We start from the raw sequence: 25,120 nt of genomic DNA on the forward strand, positions 1-25,120 counted from the left end.
TATATATATATATATATATATAGTTTCCAGGGATGTTTGTTTTTCTTTAGATTTATAAAAAAATATATAATGCATTTTATTTAATATTTAATGTGCAGCAGCTCCAAAAAGCATTTGGACACCTAAGCCACATATGAACGTCATTGGATTAGAAAACAATGTAATTTTTTTTTTTTTTTGCCAGATGCCACAAGTAGCCTATTTAAACAAAGTTTCATATATAGTGATTGTCAATATGACTCAGAAATGTATAGTTAATTCTAAAAAATGTCAGATCAGTTTGTTTGCAGATGCCTCTTCTGTTATAGATTTTGCTGTTTAATGCAATGAAGTTCATATTTTTATGTGTACCATATTTGTTTTGCACCAGAGTTGTCGAAATATTTCCTTTCTGAAGGATTGAGGAGGAATAAGTTCTGGTTATAGGCTGTAGAGTACACAACCCACGTCTTTTCTTTTAAGCTTTGGTTTATAAGAATTCACTGTGAATTCCTCTTCAGCCACATAAAGACCTCTCAAAAGATGTACCGCGAGCGTTCCACCACTTCCCCTGACCATGCGTGCTCACATGCTAAAGTGTTTAATTAGTCTTTTCGAAGCTAGTCCTGTCATCTTCATTCCCTGATGTCGTGAAGACTTCTGTCAGCTCTACAGTACTCAGCTGCTGGATCCACAAAACCCTTTGAGGTCACGCTTATTTTGTCAGCTATTTCAGTACTTTTTGAAGAGTCGAGTCAAAAGGGAGTTGTATCAAGGCAGAGCGTGGTGGGAAAGAGGAGAGCAAAGGCCTGCTTTTTGTCTCCCACACCCTTCTAATGAGATAGATTTACAAAGGTGTGATTCCCACATTCAGAATGTTGTGTTTTAGTCTAACATTTGGAATGGATGATATTGGGATATTTCAGTTATTTGTTGAGAATCCCGACAAGCCTAACTTAACCGATGGCATGCGTTTGGGATGAGACCGAAACCAGTCCTTAATTTTGCAATGCAGAAATAAAATTCTTCACCTTTAAAAAAATCATTTTCTTTTTCCGTCTTTCTTAGTGGGAAGTTGTCCAGACAGTCGTGAACGGCTCTCTTCTTTACACCTACAGTGTGTGCAATGTTGCCAGTGACACAGAACAAAACAACTGGCTTCGTACGACCTTTATCCAGCGCAGGCCCGATGTCTCTCGTGTATCCGTAGAGCTCCGCTTTATCGTACGGGACTGCAACTCGTTTGGTGGCTCATCACCTTCCTGCCGCGAGACTTTTGGCCTCTATCTAAGCGAAACAGACACAGATGTTGGCACAAATTTCCGCAAGAGCCAGTTTCGAAAGACAGCCACAGTAGCCCCAGACGAGGTAACAGCAAATCGTGGAGGGGGCCGAGCTGATCTGCGAGTGAACATTGAGACGAAGAGCATCGGGCCACTCTCCAGAAGGGGCTTCTACCTTGCCTTCCAGGATTTAGGGGGCTGTGTTGCTCTCCTGGGGCTGAGGGTGTTCTACACCACCTGCCCAGCCACGATGAGAAGTCTGGCCGCCTTTCCCGAGCAGGTGGCATCAGGAGCGCTGGCGGAGGTGGAGGGCACCTGTGTGAAGGACGCAGTGGTGGTTGGAGAAGCTGCTCCTCGGATGTACTGCACCGCTGAGGGAGAGTGGGTCGTTCCTGTGGGCCAGTGTCTCTGCCGAGCGGGATACCAAGCTGTTGGAGATGCTTGCAAAGGTGAGTTTTGATGTATATTTTTTAGTAGGGTTCTGTGCTTCAGTGATATGTTGAACTTATGCTAATTTAACAGTGGTTAATTGATGTGGGTTTTTACTTAAAGGGATAGTTCACTCAAAAACTCACCCTCATGTCATTCCAAACCCGTAAGACCTTCGTTCATCTTTGGAACACAAATTAAGATGTTTTTGATGAAATCCAAGAGCTTTCTGACCCTGCATAGACAGCAACGCAACTGATATGTTCAAGGCCCAGAAACGTTGTAAGAACATCATTAAAATAGTCCATGTGACATCAGTGGTTCAATCGCAATTTTACGAAGCTACAAGAATACTTTTTGTGCACAAAGAAAACAAAAATAACAACTTTATTCAACAATTTCTTCTCTTCCGTGTCAGTCTTCGAGGAATAAAGTTATTTTTGTTTTCTTTGCACACATGAAATATTCTTGTAGCTTCATAAAATTACGATTGAATCACTGACGTCACTATTTTAACGATGTCCTTAAAACGTTTCTGGGCCTTGTAAGTGGTAGCTCCGTTGCTGTCAGATTTCATCAAAAAATATTGTGATCCAAAAATGAACAAAGGTCTTATGGGTTCGGAATGACATGAGGGTGAGTAATTAATGACAGAATTTTCATTTTTGGGTGAACTATCCCTTTAAAGGCCAATTGGTTGCCAATATTGAATATACAATCAGATTGTCAGTATCCCAAAAGTGGTTAGACAAAAATATTTAAATGTAGATTGACACAATCGGAATCAGTCCGTCGCTATAATATACTTTACATTATTTCATTGCTTGAGCCAATAACTCTGCACAAGTTGAAGACAATTTGGGAACAACTGCAGGTCTTTGTGGGTGGGCAGATGGTAAGTGTGTTGTCGGGTGAGGGTGTGTTCTGGGAAGCTCGCAAGATTTTTGTGGTTGCCACAGAGCTGTCTGAGAAGTTTGTGAGAGGCCAGAAATATGACTCAATTGAAATGGAATGTCAGCCGTGTCCACACCCTTTCACCTGCTGGTGTATTATTTCTACATGTGTGCTTAGCGCTTTGGGAAGGAAGTGTGAAGATACCAGGGTAATATTGTTAAGGAGTGTATGTACATTGTTACAGTGGTATGATTTGCATTCATAGGTTTTTAACCTTTGGACTTTCTCAGATATCTTGCATTTGAATAGAACTTAAATAACGTGTTTGGGAGAAAGGGTTAGTCTTCAATAAAGAGCTATAATTCTTTTCATTAGATAATAAGATCTGCAAACAAAGAACTAATTTGACTTTTTATCAGCCAGTGACTTAACCAACTGGTCCCAATGTTTTTCTTTTTAATGGATATATGAAGTCATTTCCCCTCAAGTTTGGTTCAGGGTGTTATCTAACATAGCTACATTCATACATTAAGTGCATATTTAGTATTGGTCCACTATAACAAGTTCTGACAAAAAAAGGATTATTTTAAAGTTTCGTTTTTAGGTTTTCCCAACTTGTTCCAAGGAATTCCCCCAAGGTCGTATTACACTTTTCCCATACCCTCCACCAGCTGATATGACTCAATGGGCAGAGCTACCATTACCTGTGTTACATTGTATGTGTAAGTGTGTTACCATCACAACAGCTCACCGCAGATTACAGAGAAGGTTTGGCATGCCCAAGGTCTGTCTAGGGTAGTCATCGTATAATTAAAGGTTGGGCTGGACTTCTCTGGACACCTTTTGTATTTGTGGGAAAATGTGGTTTTGAGTAGACACGCTATTTATACGTTACTGTAAAACGTAAAACCAAAGGAATTAAAATCTATCCATTGGTAAACACATTGCAGACCAACTGCAGGGCACGTTTGTTGAACATGCAGTAAAAAAGGATATCACTGGAAAAAAGTTTTCAAAAGAGCCATATAGGAAGGGCAATCTCAGGAAAGCATGTTTTAAAGACCTTGGCCTCTGGCAGCCCTACAGGAACCTGCACCTGAAACGGATGTTAAAGAACAGAATATCTGAAGGCATTCAGGGTTATTGGGAAAAGGGCAGATTCCATACATTTCCTTCATAATGTAGTTTCCAGGAGACATGCTAAATGTTTTGATACCTTTGGAAGACGTGTGATGAATGATGACCCGATGAAATAGCTCATGGGGAGATGTAATGGAGACTGGTATCTTGTTGACTTTGTGATGACATGTTTCAGAAATGAGGAGTACATGTCCAGACATCCCAACCTGCAGTTCTTTCAGTTCTGATTCTGACAAAGCCTTTTTTGTTCTTCTGTAAATGATTGTTTCACACTGTAATTTGTTCATCAACCCAAGACTGTAGTAATTACCAACCTTTCCCCATACCTCTTGATTCAACTTGGTTTGGATTTTTCTCCACAGTGTGAAAAGATGCCTCAAAGCATTCAATGTAAAAGAGGGTTCTTAACCCCAAACAACTGTCGAAACAATGAAGTTGCTGTTATCATTGTTTTCATGGGAGTTTTACGAGTGGTTTTCTACGTGACTGCTATTCTGTTCAGCTTATCGCCACCTGTCAGTGTATGTTGGGGACAATTGTGGTTGGTTGCCGGGCTGGGATGGGGGGAAGGGGTCTCGTTTGAATGGTTAGCCAGAGAAATGTGGAATTGAGAAGTTTCGGGGGAGATCACAAGTGTTTCACCGCTTGTGAATTTGAGACCAGTCTACCAGAAATGTTGGATAATAGCTGACTATAATGTCATGTTTTATTATGTTATATAAGAGTATATGGTTAATTGCATTGTCACATGAAGTGGCCATAATCATTTTTAAAATTAGCTCCAGTTTAATAGATGTTTAATTAGAAGGTGGGAACTGTTAGAAGTTATGTAGTAGTTCAGTGCTGCTACTAATACCTAGAGAGCAGTGTGGTCTATATTTTACATGAATAACGTATAAATGTTATATCATTAATATGTTATTTTTGTAATAATTTTAAATTACTTTTTATTTTTTGATTCAGCAGTATTGGCCAATATTGCATATTTAATTGTGCTTTTCCCCTATTTTGACATGTAGATGAGGGTGTGTTAAAGGTGAAGTTAATCATTAAAACTCAAAATGAATATCTAGTTTTCATATTGTACATGTTTAGTGTTGTGATTCCTAAATTCACATTAAAAATGTTTATTTATTTATTCAAAGTGGTAATTAAAATAGAATTTTATTTATAGGCCATAACATAAAAATAATGATTAAATGTTATATAAGAGTATATGGTTAATTGCATTGTCACATGAAGTGGCCATAATCATTTTTAAAATTAGCTCCAGTTTAATAGATGTTTAATCCAGTTTAATTAGAAGGTGGGAACTGTTAGAAGTTATGTAGTAGTTCAGTGCTGCTACTAATACCTAGAGAGCAGTGTGGTCTATATTTTACATGAATAACGTATAAATGTTATATCATTTATGTTATTTTTGTAATAATTTTAAATTACTTTTTATTTTTTGATTCAGCAGTATTGGCCAATATTTCATATTTAATTGTGCTTTTTCCCTATTTTGACATGTAGATGAGGGTGTGTTAAAGGTGAAGTTAATCATTAAAACTCAAAATGAATATCTAGTTTTCATATTGTACATGTTTAGTGTTGTGATTCCTAAATTCACATTAAAAATGTTTATTTATTTATTCAAAGTGGTAATTAAAATAGAATTTTATTTATAGGCCATAACATAAAAATAATGATTAAATATTTATGCTGGCATAAACATTTCTTGACATTAAACCATTAGTTTTCTTTAAAAGCCACTGGATTGCTCTCGCATGTTGTTGAGGACTACTGTGTCGTCAAAACTGTTGACCTTTCTACCCAAAGGGCATTTACTATTCCCTTTGTGTATTGTTCACCAGCCAAAGACTTGGAGTCTTATCAGCCCTGCCAATCATTTGTGTCATGCATATTTAAGTGGTTGTGGGAACATAAACGTGGCACAAGTACGCAAAATGGCCTTAGTCACTTTTCCTCACATACAGTTTCTGATGGCTCCTTGACTGTCCACCAACACAACATTGCCCTAAATAGTTTCTTAGTGAAATCGGTCATCCTGACTCGTCAGTGGTGTCATGAGCAAGTCACGCATTACAAAGCACTTTCTAAACATATTTCACACAAAGTTCCCATGGAAACAGCATTAACATATTGAATCCGACTTATTACTCATGGCTGACACGCATCTTGGCGTTTGGTGAAATTTGGATTCATTCAGAACGATTTCACGTTTGCCATTCTCAGTAGACACAAACATGAAGATTAGAGGAATAGAGTGGGAGTTTCCCGCTCTTGTTCTGGCTTCAAATAAAATGCATAAAAAAGGGCTGCTTTTCTTATGCGGACCCCCTCCTATAGATGTCCACCCTTATACACAGAGCAAATACACAAAACCCCATGTAAAATCCCAGCGGGAGAACTTCTGTCAGCAATCCTCACACACCCATTCACGCTCACACTCGCACACCTCCCATCAGTTGTCAATCTGAAACTCGGCCCTTTGTTTGAGGGGAGCACTGAGAGACGGGCCCCAGGGGGGACAAACTCCCCTCAAAGGAAGTTCCTCAGCTCTGTGGAATCTATATTCACAGTGATTTTGCAAGCCAGTGAGTTTCTCATGCCCATTAAAAGTACACCTATCAGAACCGGCCTCTTCTTAAGTCCATGCATGTGATTTTGAATCATTGCTCTCGGCCGCCTTTGTTAATAATTGTTATCACCCCCCAATCCCGGCCTCCATTCCTTGTTTCCGGAGTTTCTTCCCTTTGTGTTTGTTATAGCATGTCCTCATCCTTCGGCAGAGGAAGGAAAGGAGGAGAAGAGGAGACCAGAGAGCTTATATTGACGCTTGCAGTTCCGACATCCTGTGTTGTCCAGCGGACATCCAGATGTGCTTCACTGCATTTTTCAAATCTCTTTCTTTCAGTATTTTGCCACTAACATTGGCAGTGCAGATATAATTAGTCATAAAGTGACTACACAAAAGTTGGTGACCAGTTTGACTAGATTTATTTAAAAGCATCTTTCGGTTGCATTGTGAAGTGTGATCAGTTTTTTGTTTGTTGAATGTTTGAATGCCTGTTGTACGTTGCCTGTTAGTTGCACCATCTTGAGTGGCTCTATTTGTGTGCAGTTGTGATTATGCAAAAATAAAGAAACTGTGATGCGAATCTATGTCCTTTTAGTTGATAAATGTCTCATGTTCACCTGTTTTTTCTGTCTTTTTCAAAGCTTGTGAACCGGGTTACTACAAGAGCACAGATTCCAGCCAGCCATGTGAAGTGTGTCCAGAAAACACCAAGCGCTCGGGTCATGGAGCACTTCTGTGCTCCTGCATGGAGGGCTTCTTCCGGGGCCCTACGGACCCTAACTCTGCTCCTTGCTCTTGTAAGTGTGAATACATATTTTTTTGCTCCTCTACAAAGTTGTTTGATCTTAAGAAACCATTTTTAATCTAGTTTCTAAACATACCTTGTTTTGCTCTTCTAGCTCTGCCTAGCCCTCCCCAAAACCTGGTATACATGCCTCTCCTGACGGGGGGGAGTTTGCAGCTGACTTGGCGCCCACCGGCAGACATTGGCGGCAGAAGCGATATCACATATAGTGTGGCGTGCGAGTGCTGTGAGGGTGGTCTGTGTTCACTGTGTGGTGGGAGGGTGCGATTTGAGCCTGCACAGACGGCCTTGAAAGACCCCGAGGTTGTGGTTCGCGAGCTGGAGCCTCATGTGAACTACACATTTACAGTCGAGGCCCAAAGTGGCGTGTCCCAGTTCAGTCGAAAGAGAGCCACGGCTAGCATTACAACAGTGCTTCACTTCACAGGTTAGATATTAAGAATTTAATTCTGTCCACAGTGGTAGTGAAAATAATGTATTGCTGAATTTTTAACCAATGAGGTTTCTTTGTGGGCGGAGCTACCCAGTGCACCTCATTGCCTGTCACGGTTCGATAAGATTAACAGATTAACATGAAGGAGAACTGATCACATGTCATGCCTGCTTTAGATGCGGTGTATCAAATGGCATTTACATGTAAATTGAGACATTGATGGTTAGCCAAAATACTGATGAATTGTGTCTCTTTATTTAGATGGCCCGAGGGTGCTGTACTTGAGAGTTGAAGATCGGACCACCAGCAGTCTGACTTTATCCTGGGTTGTGGACCACCATGTGCAGAATAACAACTCCCCCCGCTATGAGCTCATGTACCGCAAGAAGGTGACTAACTTAAGTTATCTTTTTTTAATATGAATATCATAGAGACTTGAGTGATGGGACTGAAGTCAACCACCTAGAACACATTGGCAACCACTTAACAATGCCCTAGTAATACAGAACACCTCAGCAACAGCATAGCAAAGCCTTGACATTGTGAAAACTTACAGTAAATATAGTTGACTTTATGTTGTATGCTTTCGCCTTCTCTCTCCATGGCCTTTCCATGTTTTTGGCCTTTACCATTTTGGAATAAACATTCAATTTCCTCTCCTCATTGTTTCATAGGAGGATCCTGGAGAGTTGGACGTCACCACATACACCGTTCTGGTTCTGGAGAAGAACTCTGTGCAGATTAATGACCTCTTACCAGGAAAAAAGTATGTGTTCCGCGTTCACACCCTGACGGCAGAAGGCCATCCCAGCAGCCACAGCGCCGAGCTTGAATTTGAGACGTTGGCTCTCGGTGAGTGCGTGCGAATTTCGTTTTAGTCTTTGAATGCTTTCGTGTATAAAAGTGCATAACTTAGATGCGTTTGTGATAGGCTGTGGGTGGTGTGCCAATGTTTGTCGGTATGAGTAAAGCGAACTCTTTTGGCTCTATTTTCATCAGCGGAATCTCGGACACAGAATAGTTCCATGGTTGTCATGGGAGCCATTGCTGGAGGCGGAGTCATGTTGCTGATTGTGGTGGTTATTTTGCTCCTTCACAAAAGGTTAGAGGACGTTTCTCTGGTCTCACTATTTCCATTCTATTCTCTTCTTTATCTCTTTTCCAACCACAGAGCAGGATTTCCCAACTTTGCCTTAGTCATTTCACCCACACTGTTTACATTCCAGCTTTGATGTGCAATCATTCTCATTTAAGATATCATCAAGATAGGAGCTTAAATTAACTCGCATGTGATGTTGAATGGTCTTTCATCAGGAGGCTGAATTCCCATGTCCGACGGAGGGTAGATGGAGATTACTTTTCATGTCCAGGTAAGAAATGAATTGAATCCCTTTTGCATTCATGTGTTTGGCATTAAGATGTCATGTTTGATGCTATCAGCAATAGTTTTGCACGAAAATCCCTATATATATATATCTATATATTCAAAGCTAGTGGGCGTCATGTAATCCAGGTCTAACTCTACCTATTTATTTTACAGAAAAACTCCTGCCTTTGAAGACCTACATTGATCCCCATACATATGAAGACCCCTGTGCGGCTGTCCTCAAGTTTGCCAGTGAAATTCATCCTAGTCATATCACCAAGCAGAAAGTCATTGGTGCAGGTCAGTGTTATTTTAGTATTAATTATATCCTATTATAATATTTTAAATATTTTTGTATTTCATTTATTTTAGTATTTTATTCTTTGTAATTTGTTTTTGTTATGTGCTTTTGTCTTTTTTTTTTCTTTCTTTTTTTATATTTATAAATGGGTTTATTTCCCTTTTTTAATTTTAATTTCATTTATTTAATAATTAATTAAATTAATTAATTCCACTTCAATGCAAACGTTTTTATTAACTGCCAAGGCAATATTTCTAATTTTCAAAGTTTGAGTTAAAGTTTATAATGTAATATTTAGATTGATTTTAATTTGGCTTTATTTCAGTTAGTTATAGTTTTAGTTAACATTAACTTTGGTGCAGGTATTTTAAAAAGTCACTTGCCATGTTTTACCCTTTAAAGTGTCTTTTTTGCATCTTAATTTACATTTTTAATTAACAAATGTGTTTCCATACTGTTCTACAGGAGAATTTGGTGAGGTGTACCGTGGTTCTCTGAAGATACCAGGACGCTGTGAGGTCACAGTAGCGATAAAGACCCTGAAGCCAGGCTACACTGAGAAGCAAAGGCAGGACTTCCTAAGTGAAGCCAGTATTATGGGCCAGTTTTCCCATAAGAACATTATCCGTCTGGAGGGTGTTGTCACTAAATGTAAGAATCATACTGTCAAATCATAGTTTCCAGTACTTTAGAATACCATTCCACAAAACAGGACATGTTTTAACAGGATCTTCTCTTCTACCTATTATTTCAGTCAAAGACGCCATGATTATCACAGAGTACATGGAGAATGGAGCTCTAGATCAGTATTTAAGGGTATGTTTCTGTCAGCAAATGTTCATGTTTAATACCTTTGCTATGATCGAGCAGAATCACTAATCTGTTTCTTTTTGCTCCACAGGACCATGATGGGGACCTTTCCTCATACCAGCTTGTGGGAATGCTCAATGGCATAGCAGCAGGAATGAAGTACCTCTCAGACATGAATTACGTCCACCGGGACCTCGCGGCTCGCAATGTCCTGGTCAACGGCAACTTGGAGTGTAAAGTCTCAGATTTCGGCCTGTCACGAGTGCTGGAGGACTATCCTGAGGGAACATACACGACTACTGTAAGTTATATGAATGCATGATTTTGAAAATGAATATCTCTTATTTTTTATCTAAAATGATTTAATATAGGTATTTTTGATATAAGATTCAACATAACAAAATACTGAGCAAACCTTAACTCTTACTCTTTTAGGGAGGAAAGATTCCTATTCGCTGGACAGCGCCCGAGGCAATAGCATACAGGAAGTTCACTTCAGCCAGTGATGTGTGGAGTTTCGGCATAGTCATGTGGGAAGTGATGTCATTTGGAGAAAGACCCTATTGGGACATGAGCAACCATGAGGTATAGGAAATTATTACTCATACTTTAGGAGTTTAACCTAAATTGGGTGAACACAAAATTACCATATATAGGGATCATTGACATTCATTTTGTGGGCTTTTGTTCCCCACTTGGGCCAAGAAATAACCATCTAGCAATGCCTTAGCAATGTTCTAAAAACCAATTAAGTTTTTAGTCCTCTATGAACATGAGTTTTACCTTTTTCTTTGTATGTTTGATCACAGGTGATGAAATCCATAAACGAAGGCTTCAGATTGCCGGCACCGATGGGCTGCCCATCTGCGGTCAATCAGCTCATGCTGCAGTGCTGGATGCAGGACCGCTCCAAACGGCCACGCTTTGTTGATATCGTCAACTTGCTCGAGAAGCTGCTTCGCAACCCAGAGTCACTCTCTGCCATTGCCAGTATCGACCCACGGTAAGAAACGGTTAACTGTAACCGTTATTTCAGTTATAATGAAGAAATCTACAATGCTTTATATTGAGATTTTTAATAAATATATATTTTCCCCCACAGTGTCTCTATTCGTCTACCCAGCACTAGTGGTAGTGATGGCGCCCCCTTCAGGTCAGCGGATGAATGGCTGGACTCCATCAAGATGACCCAGTACAGAGAAACCTTTGCCCTGGCTGGAATTAAAACGATGGAACAGGTGCTGCACTTGAAAATTGAGTAAGCATGCCTACTTACATGCATTAACGAATCACAAAATGAACCAGTTACAAATTTCTATGTCCTTATCTAACCTGTTCTCTATTTTCTTTTTCAAAAAGGGACATTAAGAACATTGGAGTACGACTGCCAGGTCATCAGAAGAGAATAGCCTACAGCATTCTGGGCCTGCAAGACCTGACGGCAACCCTGGATCTGTTTGCTGTGTGAAAGATATTGTTGAGTGAAGCAGCACTGCTCTGGACTGGACTTTAAAAAGCTGGCTGAATAAAGACCAGAATGCCCTCCTTAAATGAAACGGACTCCCTTTGGGAATATAATCACTTTACTGTTTTGATATTTTGTTTTTTATATAATATTTTTACATGTCAGATGGACCCTTATGCTCTTTGTGATTCTGTTTTAACTTAAGCCATATTAAGCACACGGTGGACATATGATGGTCTGTTTTGAAATATTGTGACTACTGCCTCAGGTCTGATGATTAGTAACCTTTTATTACTGTAGTGCCCATATATTGCCATAATATTCCACATATTAAACAGAGTTGCCAAATGTGAGGGGTTGAAGTCTGATATAAGGATGTACAATTACAAATGTAAAAAGTTTAGTAGTAAATGTTATATGTTGTTAAATTGTTGACAGACTCCTGTTTTGAAAGATAGGATGAATGTTTACATGTCTTATTTCAGCTCTTTTTATTTAATATTTATTTTTTTATTTATTGTCTGTGTTTGTAAAGAAACTAATGTACTGTATAGTATTAAAATATTTTGTAAGTCTCATCCTAAGTCATTTCTTTACCATCATGCACTACACACAAACTTCATGCTCTAACATGCCCAAAATTAGTTTTCGATCATCTTGAGGAAGACTCTATCCGGTAGTCTGTAAGCTCTAAGTCTCTCCGCAAATGCAGTTTGGAAAGCCATTCGCTGTAGTGGAGACAAAGTGTCTGTAATAATCCTGACTCACTTCGGTCCTTCACTGATGAATGTTTGCGAAGACTAATGAATCATAATAATCATGCATTAGCTACTTTTGTAGTTCAAGAGGTCCAAGCAGTGGTAGAATGAAAATGCTTGATGAATGAATGCTGACTGTGGCCTTGGGTGTGTTTACTACAAAAGCTCTGTTCGGGCCTGGTGTGGGTCAGGCTCATTTTTCTACACTTAGTCTGACTAATATAAAGAAGACACCTTATAGCACAATGTACACTCTAAAAAAAATGCTGGGTTAAATACAGCCGAATGCTGGGTAAAATAGGGACAAACCCAGCAATTGGGATGTTTAGACCCAGCGGTTGGGTTACTACCCAGAAGGTTGGCGCTGGGTCAAAACAGCCCAATTGCTGGGGTTGTCCCTATTTTACCCAGCACTATATAGTAAAGATGGCGACGTACTGAAGAGCTCCATGCTTTATTGTTGATAAAACATATATTGTTATTTTGAGTATGATTTAAATGCCATGGGGTATATATTAAAGTACGATGATATTATTATTGTTATTATTATCTGATAGCACCAGTGTACCACCACTGTACTTTCTTATAAAGGGTAATGAATATAATTAAAAAGAGTTTATTTAATTCTTATAAGCGCCCTCAAGCAATGATTAAAATGCATTGTGGGCTTGAACTGTGTGTGATCTCATTTAAAATGAAAAGTTGAAAGTCATTTAATTATTCTGTGTCCTCAGATGAAGGAAGAACGTTTCCGTAAGATGTTTGCTGATTTTGGGACACAGATTGTACGTTGAAATTCACTAAAGATGGTAGATTTAGCAAATTTGGATTTGTAGGCTTCAAGACAGAGGAGGATGCAAAGAAAGCTATGAAACGTTTCAACAAGAGCTTTGTGGACAAATCTAGAGTTACTGTAAGTGACGGTGTGCGTGTATACATACAGTGGTGGCCAAAATTATTAGAACACTAGTATCTTCACCAGCTAAAAATGGTTTTAAGTCAGTTATTTCTGTCTTTTGCTGCAGTGTGTCTGTAGAAAATATCAGTTTACATTTCCAAACAAACATTAATTTTGCCATTAATTGTAATAATCCAGTGAGATTATTGTTTGCACAAGGAGTCTGACAACAGCCAGTGCTCTACACAGAGATCTGATCTCATTATCATCCAGTCTGTCTGGAATGACTTGAAGAAACAGAACAAACTGAGACAGACTAAATCCAGAAGAACTGTGACAACGTCTCCACGATGCTTCAAGAAACCTGTCTGTTTTCTGCTTTGGAACAATGTGTATTGTAAAAAGTGCAATATAAATAAATCAAACTGAATTTATGCTGTCACTCCATCTCCACAGAAGCAGAATAAGCCTTTGAATGTTCTTGGAGATGTAAGTATGTCTCTCTTTGTATGACATAAATCATACTTGAATAAATATGCAGACATTGTATAAAATGTCATTTATAATCCTCAGCTTGAAAAAGACCAGAGCTTCCAGGAGTTCCTCGCTGTGCACCAGAAACGCACACAGGTGCCCACTTGGGCCAATGACACTGCAGAAGCGACTTCTGTTGGAGTTGAAAAGAAGAAGAAGAAGGAGAAGAAGCAGAAGGCGGCTGTTAGCGATGATTAGCTAAATTTGACTCTGATGAATCGGAGGAATTTAGTGATGCTGAGGATGACGAAGGTGCTGATGAAGAGGTAAACAAGCTAAGAACTTTGTGCTTGCTTCTAGACAATCCCAGATGATCCTCCATAATTGTGATTTCTCATTCTCTCCAAATGCGTTTTCTCAACAGATACTGATAAGGAAGCCTTGAAGAAAGATCTGTCTGATATGGATTATCTTCACTCCAAAATTGTGGAGAAATCAGACATGGTGGATGAGAAAGAGATGGAAGAGGCTGAGGATGAAGAAAAAGTAGGTGAGAGTGTTAATGCTGCTGATAAGAATGTGGAGGAGGAGGAGGAGGAGGAAGAGGAGGAAGAGTCCCCGGTCCAAAACACAGACAGTGCTTATGAAAGTGGTGACAAGACAAGCAGCCAGAAAAGCACAAAACCAGCAGCTCAGAATATTGTCAGTGTGATAAAACATGAGGTTTAATATGGAAGAGTTTGGCTATTAATGGCTCATTTGTTTATGCTGTTCATACACTATTATAGATTGAGCCGAGCACAGAGTTCCCAGTCAAGCTACGAGGTGCTCCATTCAACATCACAGAGGAGAGATATCGGTTATTGATCGATTCTGAACTTTTCATTGTTTTGCAAAAGGCTTTATTAATGTAACTGACATACACAATAAACTATTTTACCTCACAGTATAACATCAAAATAATAATTCTAATCCATTCATTATAACTCTTGATTTATATGGTCTGAATTGAGTTTAATAAAGACTGTTATTTGGTCCCTCCTCTATTTATTTATTTTTTGCAATTTAGGTTTATGCTGAATATGTTTCTTACGCAGTTCTCATAACTGGAACACACGGTTTTTGGGCACGAGTGCAGTAGCCGATGCCATCGCTCAGAAATACAACACAACCAAGAGCCAAGTGTTACGATCATGTGAGGATTTGGGAACTAAAAGTTGTCTCTCTTGTTCTGGAGAGGATCAACATAGGTGACACTGGATCAGTAGTCTGATGGCAGTCTGGCTGTGAGGATGGCCCTCGGGGAGACGCAGTTTGTACAAGAGACCAGACAGTTTCTCCTGGACAATGGAGTGTCTCTGGACACATTCAGTCAGGTGTAGTATGTGTGCTTTACTCTCATGTGTAGTTAAAGTCAAAGGTTTGGAATTTCTCATAAATTAATTGTATTATTCAGCAAGGACAGTTGAACCATTTTATAAAGTTACAACAAGATATTTCTATTTCAAATAAATGCTTTTCTTTTGAACGTTCTACTCAAAGAATCCTGAAAAAATATATCACTGTTCCCACAGAAATGTTACACAGCAAAACTGTTTTTTTTTTAAACAATTGGTAAAAATAAGAAGTGTTTCTTGGGCCAAAATCAGCATATTAGAATGATTTCTGAAGGACATGTGACACTGAAGACTGGATTAATGATGCTGAAAATTCAGCTTTGCATCACAGGAATAAATTACATTTTATAATATATTAAAATAGAAAATAGTTATTTTAAATTGTAATAATAATAATTTATTAGTGATTTATTTAGTAATGATATATTTCTTTTTTTGTAATAATGATTAAATAAATGCAGCTATGGTGAAAATAAGAGGCTTCTTTCAAAAAGTGATAGAAGTGGTCTATCATACTGACATATCGGTTTGTTTAAAGTTTAAACTATCAATTTATATTTTTCTATAATAGATATTTTAAATTTTTTTGCACCAATGCACCAATATTAAAATTCTGGCAGAAGAGATGTAACTAATTTATTTTCATATTTTAGCAAATATTAATGTTTTATACTGTGTGTAAAATAAAATAAAAATCAGTCATTTTAAATGCTACAAGTTAATTTAGGCAAATTTAGATAATTTAAGGTAATCTAAATGTAAAAATATGGTGAATTTCCAATATCAACTGAGATTAATACATTAAAAAAAACTCTAATATCGCCTGATTACTGATATATTACAAATATATTGTGTATTCCTATTTGAAACGCTGATGTTGTTATTACTAAGCTATCTATTTAAATGAGAATGTGAGAACCATTCATAATTAGGCCTGCATGAAATCTGCGTAGCATTCTAATCACCTGAATTCCAGTTCTTTATCAAAATTCCACAGTTTGCTCAATTTGCACAGAAAAATCTGACAACTACTGTGTGCAAATATATAGTTTATTTTTCTATCAGCATGAATCATGTAAATGTGTGTCTGTGATTTCCATCTGTTTAGGCATCAGGTCAGTGCAGTAACTCTGTGATCCTGGTGAAGAACTTGCTCTCAGGAGTGCAGGTCGCAGAGCTGGAGGCTCTGTTCTCGCCCCATGGGTCTCTAGGAAGGGTTCTGCTGCCCCCATCTGGCCTCACTGCTATAGTGGAGTTCCTGGAGCCTACTGAAGCCAAACGGGCCTTTATGAAACTTGCATACACCAAGGTCAGTGGGGAGCTACTGTTTTCACTGATAAAAAAAGTGCTGAAAAGTAAAAAGAAATTTGTGCCTTTGATTAGCAATATGATATGACATACAGTCTGCCTCTTCAGTTCAAGCATGTTCCGTGTGTGTCTGGAGCTGGCTCCTGTAGCGGTCTTTACAACTCCCACAGCACCTAAACCAGGTAATCCTTTAATCCTGCCATATCAGCCTGCTGGTGCTTGAACCAGCAGTTCATCTTTCTATGAAGGGTAGATGTATGCTTAAAGACTCAAATGTTCAAAACCGAGCCATTTATTAAAATGTCAACATGAGAATTCATAATCATTGCTGCAGGGAATCTGCAGAGAATTCCAATCATTCAAATTCAAAATCTGCGTCAGAATTCCATCGAAAGCTCTGTACATTTTAGGAGTAATAAAAAATAAAAAAAACTACCCTGCCCATGGCATGTAAATATTTTGGCTACTGTGATAATACTTTTAGCTACGAAGTATTATGTTAAGTTTTTATTTTATTTTAAATGTATTTTAGAATTATTTGTAAGCTTCATAAGTTAATGGGTGGGAATAGTTTGCAAGAAAATGTAACTTCTGAAATGTATTTATTATTAATTTAAAACATGTGTTAATGAATTAGATATCACTGACTAACAATAAATCTGTATTAATTATTAATCTTGGTTAATGTTAATTAACATTATTTAATTTATATGTTATATATGTTGTATGTTAAGTATATGTTTAATTATATTGCTCAGCATCTGTAACATTTAAAGTTGTATAAATTAACTTTAGTTAATTACAAACAATTGTATATTTAAAATCAGAAGTATGGGGCCAGTAAAATAAACACACACACACACGCACACACACACACACACATTTTTATATATAATATGCTCGCCAATACTGCATTTTTTGAAGAAAAAAAAAAATTATGTTCACCAAGGCAAAAATACAGTAAAAACAGTAGGATTGTGTAATGTTAGTACAATTTAAAAAGTACAAACATTTCTGCAAAATTAGTGTTTTGAAAAGGTTGTGAAAGATTATATGAACAATCTGTTATGTAAAAACCTCATAGAGTTCTTGGAATAGGTTTAACATTGCTGAAAATGTATATATTTGTTTTCAGGATGCATGCAAAAGTAATGCATAATTAGGGCCTAATTTGCACATTAATGTGTTTTTGGGGGCAACTTCTAATATAAAAGATATTGTAATGAAAGTGATGAGAAACTTTGCAAAGTTTCATGGTTTTATAGTAATTGTATTAAAAAAAATACTATTTCAGCTTTAATATCTTTTGAATATTCCTTCAATGGCAAAGCTGTATTTTCAGCAGCCATTACTACAGTCTTCAGTTTCACATAATCCTTCAGAACATATCAATTATTAATATGCTGATTTGGTGCTCAAGAAACATTTCTCATTATCAGTGACAAAAGCAGTTGTACTGCTTTAATATTTTTGTGGGAATCAGTTTTTTCAGGATTCTTTGATGAATGGAAAGATCAGAAGCATTTATTTGGCATAGAAATCTTTTGTAAAATTATAAATGCCTTTACTGTCACATGATACTGTCATTTTTCTCATTCATGTCCATCCTTCTTCTACCAGAGCCTCAAACAAAAGATGCATCTGCTGAGAACAATGACTCGGCCAAAAAGAAAGAAGAGGAGGAGGAGGAAGATTTTGCCCGGCTCGACTCTCTTCATTAAAAACCTCAACTTTAACACATCAGAGGAAACATTGCGGGAGGTGAGCGCAGAGGCTATAACGACATGTGTTGTGTGATCAGATCACCCAAAACGGATGTTATGTTAATAACAGGTGTAAACATGGCCCTTTTCTCACCATATAGCTTTCATTGTGTTCTTGTGACAGACGTTTTCTAAATGTGCTGTGGTGAAAAGCTGCACAGTATCAAAGAAGAGAGATAAAGCAGGTTTGTTTTCACAGACATGCATATTTACCATATCGATTTCATCTGTGTATTTGTTAGTTTTTTGCTCTCTCTTTTTTTTTCTCATTTCTCACATCTTGTTTCCTCACTGTGTGAATCTCACCTTGATCTCTTTGTCTCTCTGTCACTCTCTCAGGTAAATTATCATCAGTGGGTTATGGCTTTGTGCAGTACAAAACTCCAGAGGCAGCACAGAAAGCCATGAGACAGCTGCAGGTAAATGACCATCTGCTGCTGTTTCATTGCTTTATTTATGCACAATATTCATGTGATGAAATAGATTCAGGCATCTTTTTTCATTACTTCTTTCATTTTTCTTGCAGCACTGTAAAGTAGATGAACACCAGCTTGAGCTGAAAATATCAGAAAGAGAAGTCAAGTAAGTCGAGGCTTCTTTTGTGTCTTAAAACTTTAAGTGCTGTATAGGGCAGGATTTCACAAACCTCAAGCTCTCTTGGGTAGATTTTAAGGGACCTGATTATGAATTTAGGAATGATTAGAGAAGCAGCTCATTAGAGTCATTTGCTTATGAATCAGACTACACAAGTCAAGTGTGTGAAGATTTTTTTCAACAGAAAGACGTTTTCTTGCTTTTATTTTGCAGTACATTGTCTTCGTCTCATTCTGTTTAATTCAGACTGTAAATTCACATTTAATATGTCATGAAATATGATTTTCTTTGGTTTAGTGCTGATGTTTAAGCAGCAGATGCAGGTGTAACTGATGCAGTGCAGAAAATACTGGTGCTGAATTATTATTGACAAATAATACGGGCAAAAAATGTTCTCACTCACTGATCTGTGTGGTTTTATTATATTTCTCTTACAATAATGTGATTTAAAGGGATAGTTCACCCAAAAATTAAAATTACCCCATGATTTACTCACCCTCAAGCCATCCTAGGTGTATATGACATTCTTCTTTCAGACGAATACAATCGGAGTTATATTAAATAATGTCCAGGCTATTCCATGCTTTATAATGGGAGTGGATGGTAGCCCAAAGTTTGAAGTCCAAAAAATTGCACCCATCCATTATAAAAGAAGTCCACACGGCTCCGTGGGGTTAATAACGGCCTTCTGAAGCAATGCGTTTGTGTAAGAAAAATATCCATATTTACAACTTTATAAACCTTAATCTCTAGCTTCTGCTAACTGCCGTACGTGCGTTCACGAGAGAGTGGCGTCCAGCGGATGACGTAGGCGTAGCATAAGCTCCAGTCAGAATATGCTAGTCTCGCGAGAAAGAAGTTTTGTTTACAGCAAAGGAAAACCAGTGTCCTCTTGGCTTATATCGAAATCCTCCGACATTTTTCTTTACAAATCCTCGTTTTGTACTACTAATTCGTGTTTTGTTGTGCTCTCTCCTCTGCGCTTCCATGGTCGTCACTTCCGTGTTTGTCACCGCGTTTGCCTACATCCTACGTCATCCGCTGGACGCCACTCTCTCGTGAACGCACGTACGACAGTTAGTGGAAGCTAGAGATTAAGATATATAAAGTTGTAAATATGGATATTTTTCTTACACAAACGCATCGCGTCACAAGCCGTGTGAACTTCTTATATATTGGATGGGTGCAATTTTTTGGACTTCACATTTTGGGTTACCATCCACTCCCATTATAAAGCATGGATTAGCCTGGACATTATTTAATATAACTCCGATTGTATTCATCTGAAAGAAGAATGTCATATGCACCTAGGATGGCTTGAGGGTGAGAACATCATGGGGTAATTTAAATTTTTGGGTGAACTAATGCCGAGTTCACACTGCATGATTTTCAAACTCGTCGGATCGCCGTTGTTTTCACACTGTGGGACTAACTGGGGTAGCATTCAGTTGCTGCTGTGTTCACACTGCATGATGGATCGGTGACAGGGGGTTTCAAATTGCATGACTTCACAATAGGAAGAATCGCCGACAGCTCTGTCTGGTGCAGGGTTGCCAGGTTTTCGCTACAAAACCCGCCCAATTACTAAAAAACTAGCCTGAAAATAGTCCAATTGCTTTCGAGGGGGTCCCCCAGTAAAAATTGTGTTCGCGGGGTAAAATACAAATTTTTTTGGTGGGGTTCTCCTGGTGCAATTCACATTCCAGGGCCTAAATATCACGTTATTGGGGTCGCTTCAACCTGCTGACATAAAAAACAACCGGCGGCAATAGCGTATTTGGCAACACTGGTACGTAAACTACGTTTCATTTAACTCCTCCCTGAACTTCCCGCTGCCCTGTATCTTGGTCTCTCATTGGCTGTAGGTCATCGGCGATGTGTTTTTCAGTCAGAACTCATTGCACACAGCGTGATTGTGAATCGCCGACAGCTCGGCGACGTGTCGGCGATTCCCTCAGATCGCGTCTTTGATAATTCACACTGCGTGATTGTCACTCGCGTGAACGAGCACCGATTTGCCTCTGATTTCGGGCATTTGTCGGCGATGTTGCAAAACCTGTCGGCGAGGTTAAAATCGGGCTAAAATCGTGCAGTGTGAACTCGGCATAACCCTTTAATGTATAAATGATTGTTTTAGTATTATAATTAAGAGACTGATATCTGAACTTCCTTCCACTTAACACACATAAACCAAACTCTGCACTGTTACATAATTTTATAAAGGGATCTGTTTATATACTTTTCTTCAAAATTTGTGTTTTAAAAAGGTTGTGAAAGATTATATGAACAATCTGTTATGTAAAAACATTCTAGAGTTCATGGAATAGGTTTAACATTACTGAAAATGTATATATTTGTTTTCAGGGTGCATGCAAAAGCAATGCATAATTAGGGCCTGATTTGCACATTAGTGTGTTTTGGGGGGCAACTTCTAATATAAAATATATTGTAATGAAAGTGATGAGAAACTTTACACAAGTTTCATAAGAGTATCATTTGTATATACATATAATTTGCATATACCCTATTCACCTGTTCTTATATTATATAAATTTACTTAAAAAAAAAAATAAAAAAAATTCCTGTGTGCTTTTGCTGAAATTGTGACATTTGATGTTGAATTGGAGTAGTTATGCTAAACATTTTCTTTTTTTTTTTTTTTTTTTTTTAGAATATTTTTTTTCTGCTTTTAAATGCTTTTTTTATGTGCCCTTTGAGTAATCGGCACAGTGACACTAGTCACACTCACGAGTGACAGCTGTTTTTCTCCTGTTGTTTTTGCAGGTCAGGTGTGGCGCAGCCCAAAAGGAAAAAGCAAACTGCCAGGAAACAGACAACCTTGAAGATCCTGGTGCGAAACATCCCCTTCCAGGCCACGGTCAAAGAACTGCGAGAACTGTTCTGGTGAGCCTTGTTTCAAATTTAATGGGCATTTTTGTATTGTGTTTCATGTGTATATCATAGAATATTTGCCATTGATGTATTTTTCACTAACAGAAATGAATATGAAAATATCTTGGTTTTGGACATGGTACCTTGTAATTACTGTAAAATAGTCAGTCATGTGAGATTTGAGAGTCTTGACGTGCAGGTACACTGTGATGTTGGATTCATGTTTTTTTTTTCAGTACGTTTGGAGAACTGAAGACAGTCCGCCTTCCAAAGAAAGGGATCGGTGGAGCCCACCGTGGTTTTGGCTTCATTGACTTCCTCACTAAACAGGATGCCAAGGTGGGTACATCTGTCTCTGTATCTTTCTGTCTCTTTTCACAGTCAAGTAGTCTCTTGTAAAACAACTAATCAACACTGATCCTGTCCAATATGTGCATACATCTAACACAAGCTTTGATTTTGTGCTTGTTTCTTACAGAAAGCATTCACAGTGCTGTGTCACAGTACCCATATTTACTGCAGGAGGCTGGCGTTGGAGTGGGCGGATGCAGAGGAGACTGTGGATGACCTGCGACGGAAAACCGCACAACACTTTCATGGTAAAATCTCTGCTTTATGTCACCGTTATTTAGCATAGACAGTTGCAATCAGTTTTGATAAGGAACTTTAAAAAATTTGCCACATTAACCTGATTTGAAGTAGAGTAGCCAGACAATTGCTCAGATCTTTTCAAAAAGAAAAAAAAATACAGAAAAAGGTAATTTTTTAAAATGACCTTTTTCTCTCTTAAATGTAAAAATGTAATGTGGTGTGCAAAGCAAAATTTTCAGCAGCCATTACCCCAGCCTTCAGAAATAATTTTAATATGCTGATTTGGTGCTCAAGTTTTCTCAATAACTAGCTATTTTTGGTAGCATTGCGGTATGAAACAGGTTACAGTTTTCTGGTACTTTAATGAATCAGTTTGTTAGATGGGTGATTTCAATGAACTGGCTGCTTCATAAAACAGATGAGCTAATTACTTGTTATTCACTGTTTTTCAATAGTTATCCTACAGTATTTTTTAAAAGTAGTTTTCCCAGAATTCCCATGTGGGCCTTTCTTTTTTCCCCAAATTCTACTGTTTAATCCCTGTTTTCAACTCATCTTAATAAATTAGTTTTATTTTATAAAACTATTACTGAAAATTACTATAAATTGCTGAAATTGTTCTATATGTAAATGTTCTATATAGCCCTTATTATCTGTAGTTATATTTATAATATTTATATAAATACTTATCTGTAAATATTAACAAATATTATGTGGTTTTGTTCTTTAACTTAATTTTTTGTATAATTTAGTGACTGTTTAATTTAGTCCTGTCGCTTCCAGAAATTTGAGTTTTTTTTTTAAACGAATAATCAAATAAATAATTGACTAAATTGTCATAGTCATTTGTTACAGCCCTTCACTTTATTATTTGTCAATTAAACCAATGCCTGATTTTATTTATAGTCTATTCATAATTTTAGTGCCAGATAAATACTTTCAAAATCAGTATTGATTTATTTAGCATTTTATATATAAAGATCCCCCCCTTAAATAGTCTGACAAAATTTAAAACAACAATTAAGCTAACTTTTTCTATACTTTTTCCAAATTGTAGTTTGACTGTTGCTTAACTGCTTGGAAACTGCAGCTTGCCAAAGCACAAGCTACTCCTAATTTGAAATAGTTTCCCAAACACTGGTTGCAATTCTAGTCATTCCCCTCGTTTAATTTAATTAAAACAAATCTGTGCACAAATCTGTCCTCTCATCAACTCTCTCAGATTCTCCTAAGAAGTGGAGGAAGGCGGAGGTGTTAGAGAAAATCTTGGAGCAGATGGAGGTCGGGGAGGAAGACGGGGAGTGAATAGCAGCCGTCAGTCACCTCCAGCATCAACAGGAGAGTAAATCATCCAGTGGAACTCCATTTATCTCTATTATGACTCCATCTTAAACAGCTGCTTCACGGTCTCTTCAGGAATTCTTCCTTTTGGCCCCAGATGCTCCCAATTAGCTTTTTATTATATGCTCATACATCATCTCTGTTATTGCTGTCAATGTATTAAACACAGCGTCTCCCCGCAGACCAACTCTGGCTGAAGGTGAACTCGATGACGGAGTCCTTTTGAAAAGATGCCCAAAGGCCACGTTTGCTTAAGCTGTTTTTAATCGTCACGGAGGGCCGAGACTAGGGCTGCAACAACGATTAATCAACTAATCATAGATTATTTCGACATTTATTGATTATTCAGCTTTTGCAATTTGTTAAAATATTGAGTTATACATATTCTAACAAATAAATTGTGTATTAAAAAAAAGTATAAAACAAAATAAAGGTTAAGTGATAAGACGTTATATTTTTGGATAAACTTTTATTCACAACATAATCTCTCTTAAAATACCTTATAGGGTTATGAAAATCAAAACAGTCCTGTGCTAGATCAAGCTTTGATCTCTGCAAACCAAACTATAACTTTAATGAAATGTTTTTTCCCCCACTAATAAAAAGATTTTATCATTAGCTAGCTCCACTTTACAACACATACAGTTGTAATTCTAACTGAACGCGATACTGCCTCTGGTTTTTCATGTTTAATACTGTAAAGCTGCTTGATTTAAGGCTATCTATTGCATAAAGTACTATATAAATAAACGTAACGCGACGTGACTGGACTTTACTGGAGTACTGAACTGCAGAGCTCGTGCAAACATCCACATTGCTGTAATCAGATGCATTTTGAACTGCTGCTTTCTCACCGCTGTCAGTTTTTGATGTGTTTATTTTGTTATTGAGAGTAAAGTGTGCAGTATATATTTACATATTCATCCAAACGTCGCTCAGCAGCTTCAGGTTCGGCTGCGTTTGCTTTGAAGCGCTGTCTTCTCTTGAATTGCAGTTATTGCAGGCGCTTACATTATATATGTAAGATATCATATGAGATCAAACAACTACTCGACAACAAAAATATTTGTCGACAATTTTTTATTGTCGACGTTGTCGGTAATGTCGACTAATCGTTTCAGCTCTAGCCGAGACCTTTCATACTCTGCTGCGACCAGTGTTGGGAAGGTTACTTTGGAAATGTAATAGGTTACAGATTACAAGTTACCCTACTTAAAATGTAATAAGTAGTGTAACTTTTCAATTACTTTATTAAAGTAGTGTAACTGATTACATTTGATTACTTTTCTAAATGTCTAATGATTTCAACTGTTAATCATTTTCAAACATGTAAACCAGGCAGGGTTAAACTTACAATATGTGCTCAACACTGATAACTGTCAAGACTTTCTAAATCCTTCATCACTTGAATTAAGATGATAATATTTTCCTTTTAAAGGAGACATTGGATGCAAAATATCTTCATTTGCATATAAGTGTGTCTTAGCAGTGTGTGGACACAACCACCTTGCAATGATAAAAATGCACTCCTTTTTTTTTAATCCCCCAAAAACCTAAAGTCTCAATTATCAAGTCATTTTGATTTTGGAGTGAATACCAGCACTCTCTTCTACCT

At 37.7% G+C, this 25,120-nt stretch overlaps 2 protein-coding genes across 2 annotated transcripts in view; both read left to right on the forward strand.

Annotated features, from left to right (window-relative positions):
• Positions 1–11,945, forward strand: part of epha2a (eph receptor A2 a) — a 13,134-nt gene extending 1,189 nt beyond the window's left edge. Inside the window, exons 3-17 of the mRNA XM_016238937.1 lie at positions 1,048–1,711; positions 6,951–7,106; positions 7,209–7,541; positions 7,809–7,936; positions 8,222–8,399; positions 8,547–8,649; positions 8,862–8,917; positions 9,088–9,213; positions 9,680–9,865; positions 9,969–10,030; positions 10,116–10,325; positions 10,460–10,609; positions 10,834–11,027; positions 11,127–11,282; positions 11,384–11,945. Of these exons, the coding sequence (XP_016094423.1) occupies positions 1,048–1,711; positions 6,951–7,106; positions 7,209–7,541; positions 7,809–7,936; positions 8,222–8,399; positions 8,547–8,649; positions 8,862–8,917; positions 9,088–9,213; positions 9,680–9,865; positions 9,969–10,030; positions 10,116–10,325; positions 10,460–10,609; positions 10,834–11,027; positions 11,127–11,282; positions 11,384–11,492 (2,811 nt within the window). The 3' untranslated portion in view covers positions 11,493–11,945. The remainder of the gene's footprint in view (positions 1–1,047; positions 1,712–6,950; positions 7,107–7,208; positions 7,542–7,808; positions 7,937–8,221; positions 8,400–8,546; positions 8,650–8,861; positions 8,918–9,087; positions 9,214–9,679; positions 9,866–9,968; positions 10,031–10,115; positions 10,326–10,459; positions 10,610–10,833; positions 11,028–11,126; positions 11,283–11,383) is intronic.
• Positions 11,946–12,989: 1,044 nt separating this feature from the next.
• rbm19 (RNA binding motif protein 19) lies at positions 12,990–23,791 on the forward strand. Its single transcript, XM_071582306.1, is given in 20 exon segments — positions 12,990–13,160; positions 13,602–13,634; positions 13,719–13,878; positions 13,881–13,950; positions 14,039–14,321; positions 14,408–14,478; positions 14,717–14,801; positions 14,888–14,995; positions 16,125–16,325; positions 16,433–16,447; positions 16,449–16,506; positions 17,945–18,014; positions 18,016–18,085; positions 18,212–18,272; positions 18,427–18,506; positions 18,614–18,669; positions 21,466–21,585; positions 21,810–21,912; positions 22,052–22,172; positions 23,387–23,791. Coding segments are annotated over 20 exon segments (1,893 nt in total). The 5' UTR covers positions 12,990–13,115; the 3' UTR covers positions 23,470–23,791.
• The last annotated feature ends 1,329 nt before the right edge of the window (positions 23,792–25,120 follow it).

Source organism: Sinocyclocheilus grahami, unplaced genomic scaffold (assembly GCF_001515645.1).
Source record: "Sinocyclocheilus grahami isolate Dianchi unplaced genomic scaffold, SAMN03320097.WGS_v1.1 scaffold551.1, whole genome shotgun sequence".
Classification (NCBI taxonomy): Eukaryota; Metazoa; Chordata; class Actinopteri; order Cypriniformes; family Cyprinidae; genus Sinocyclocheilus; species Sinocyclocheilus grahami.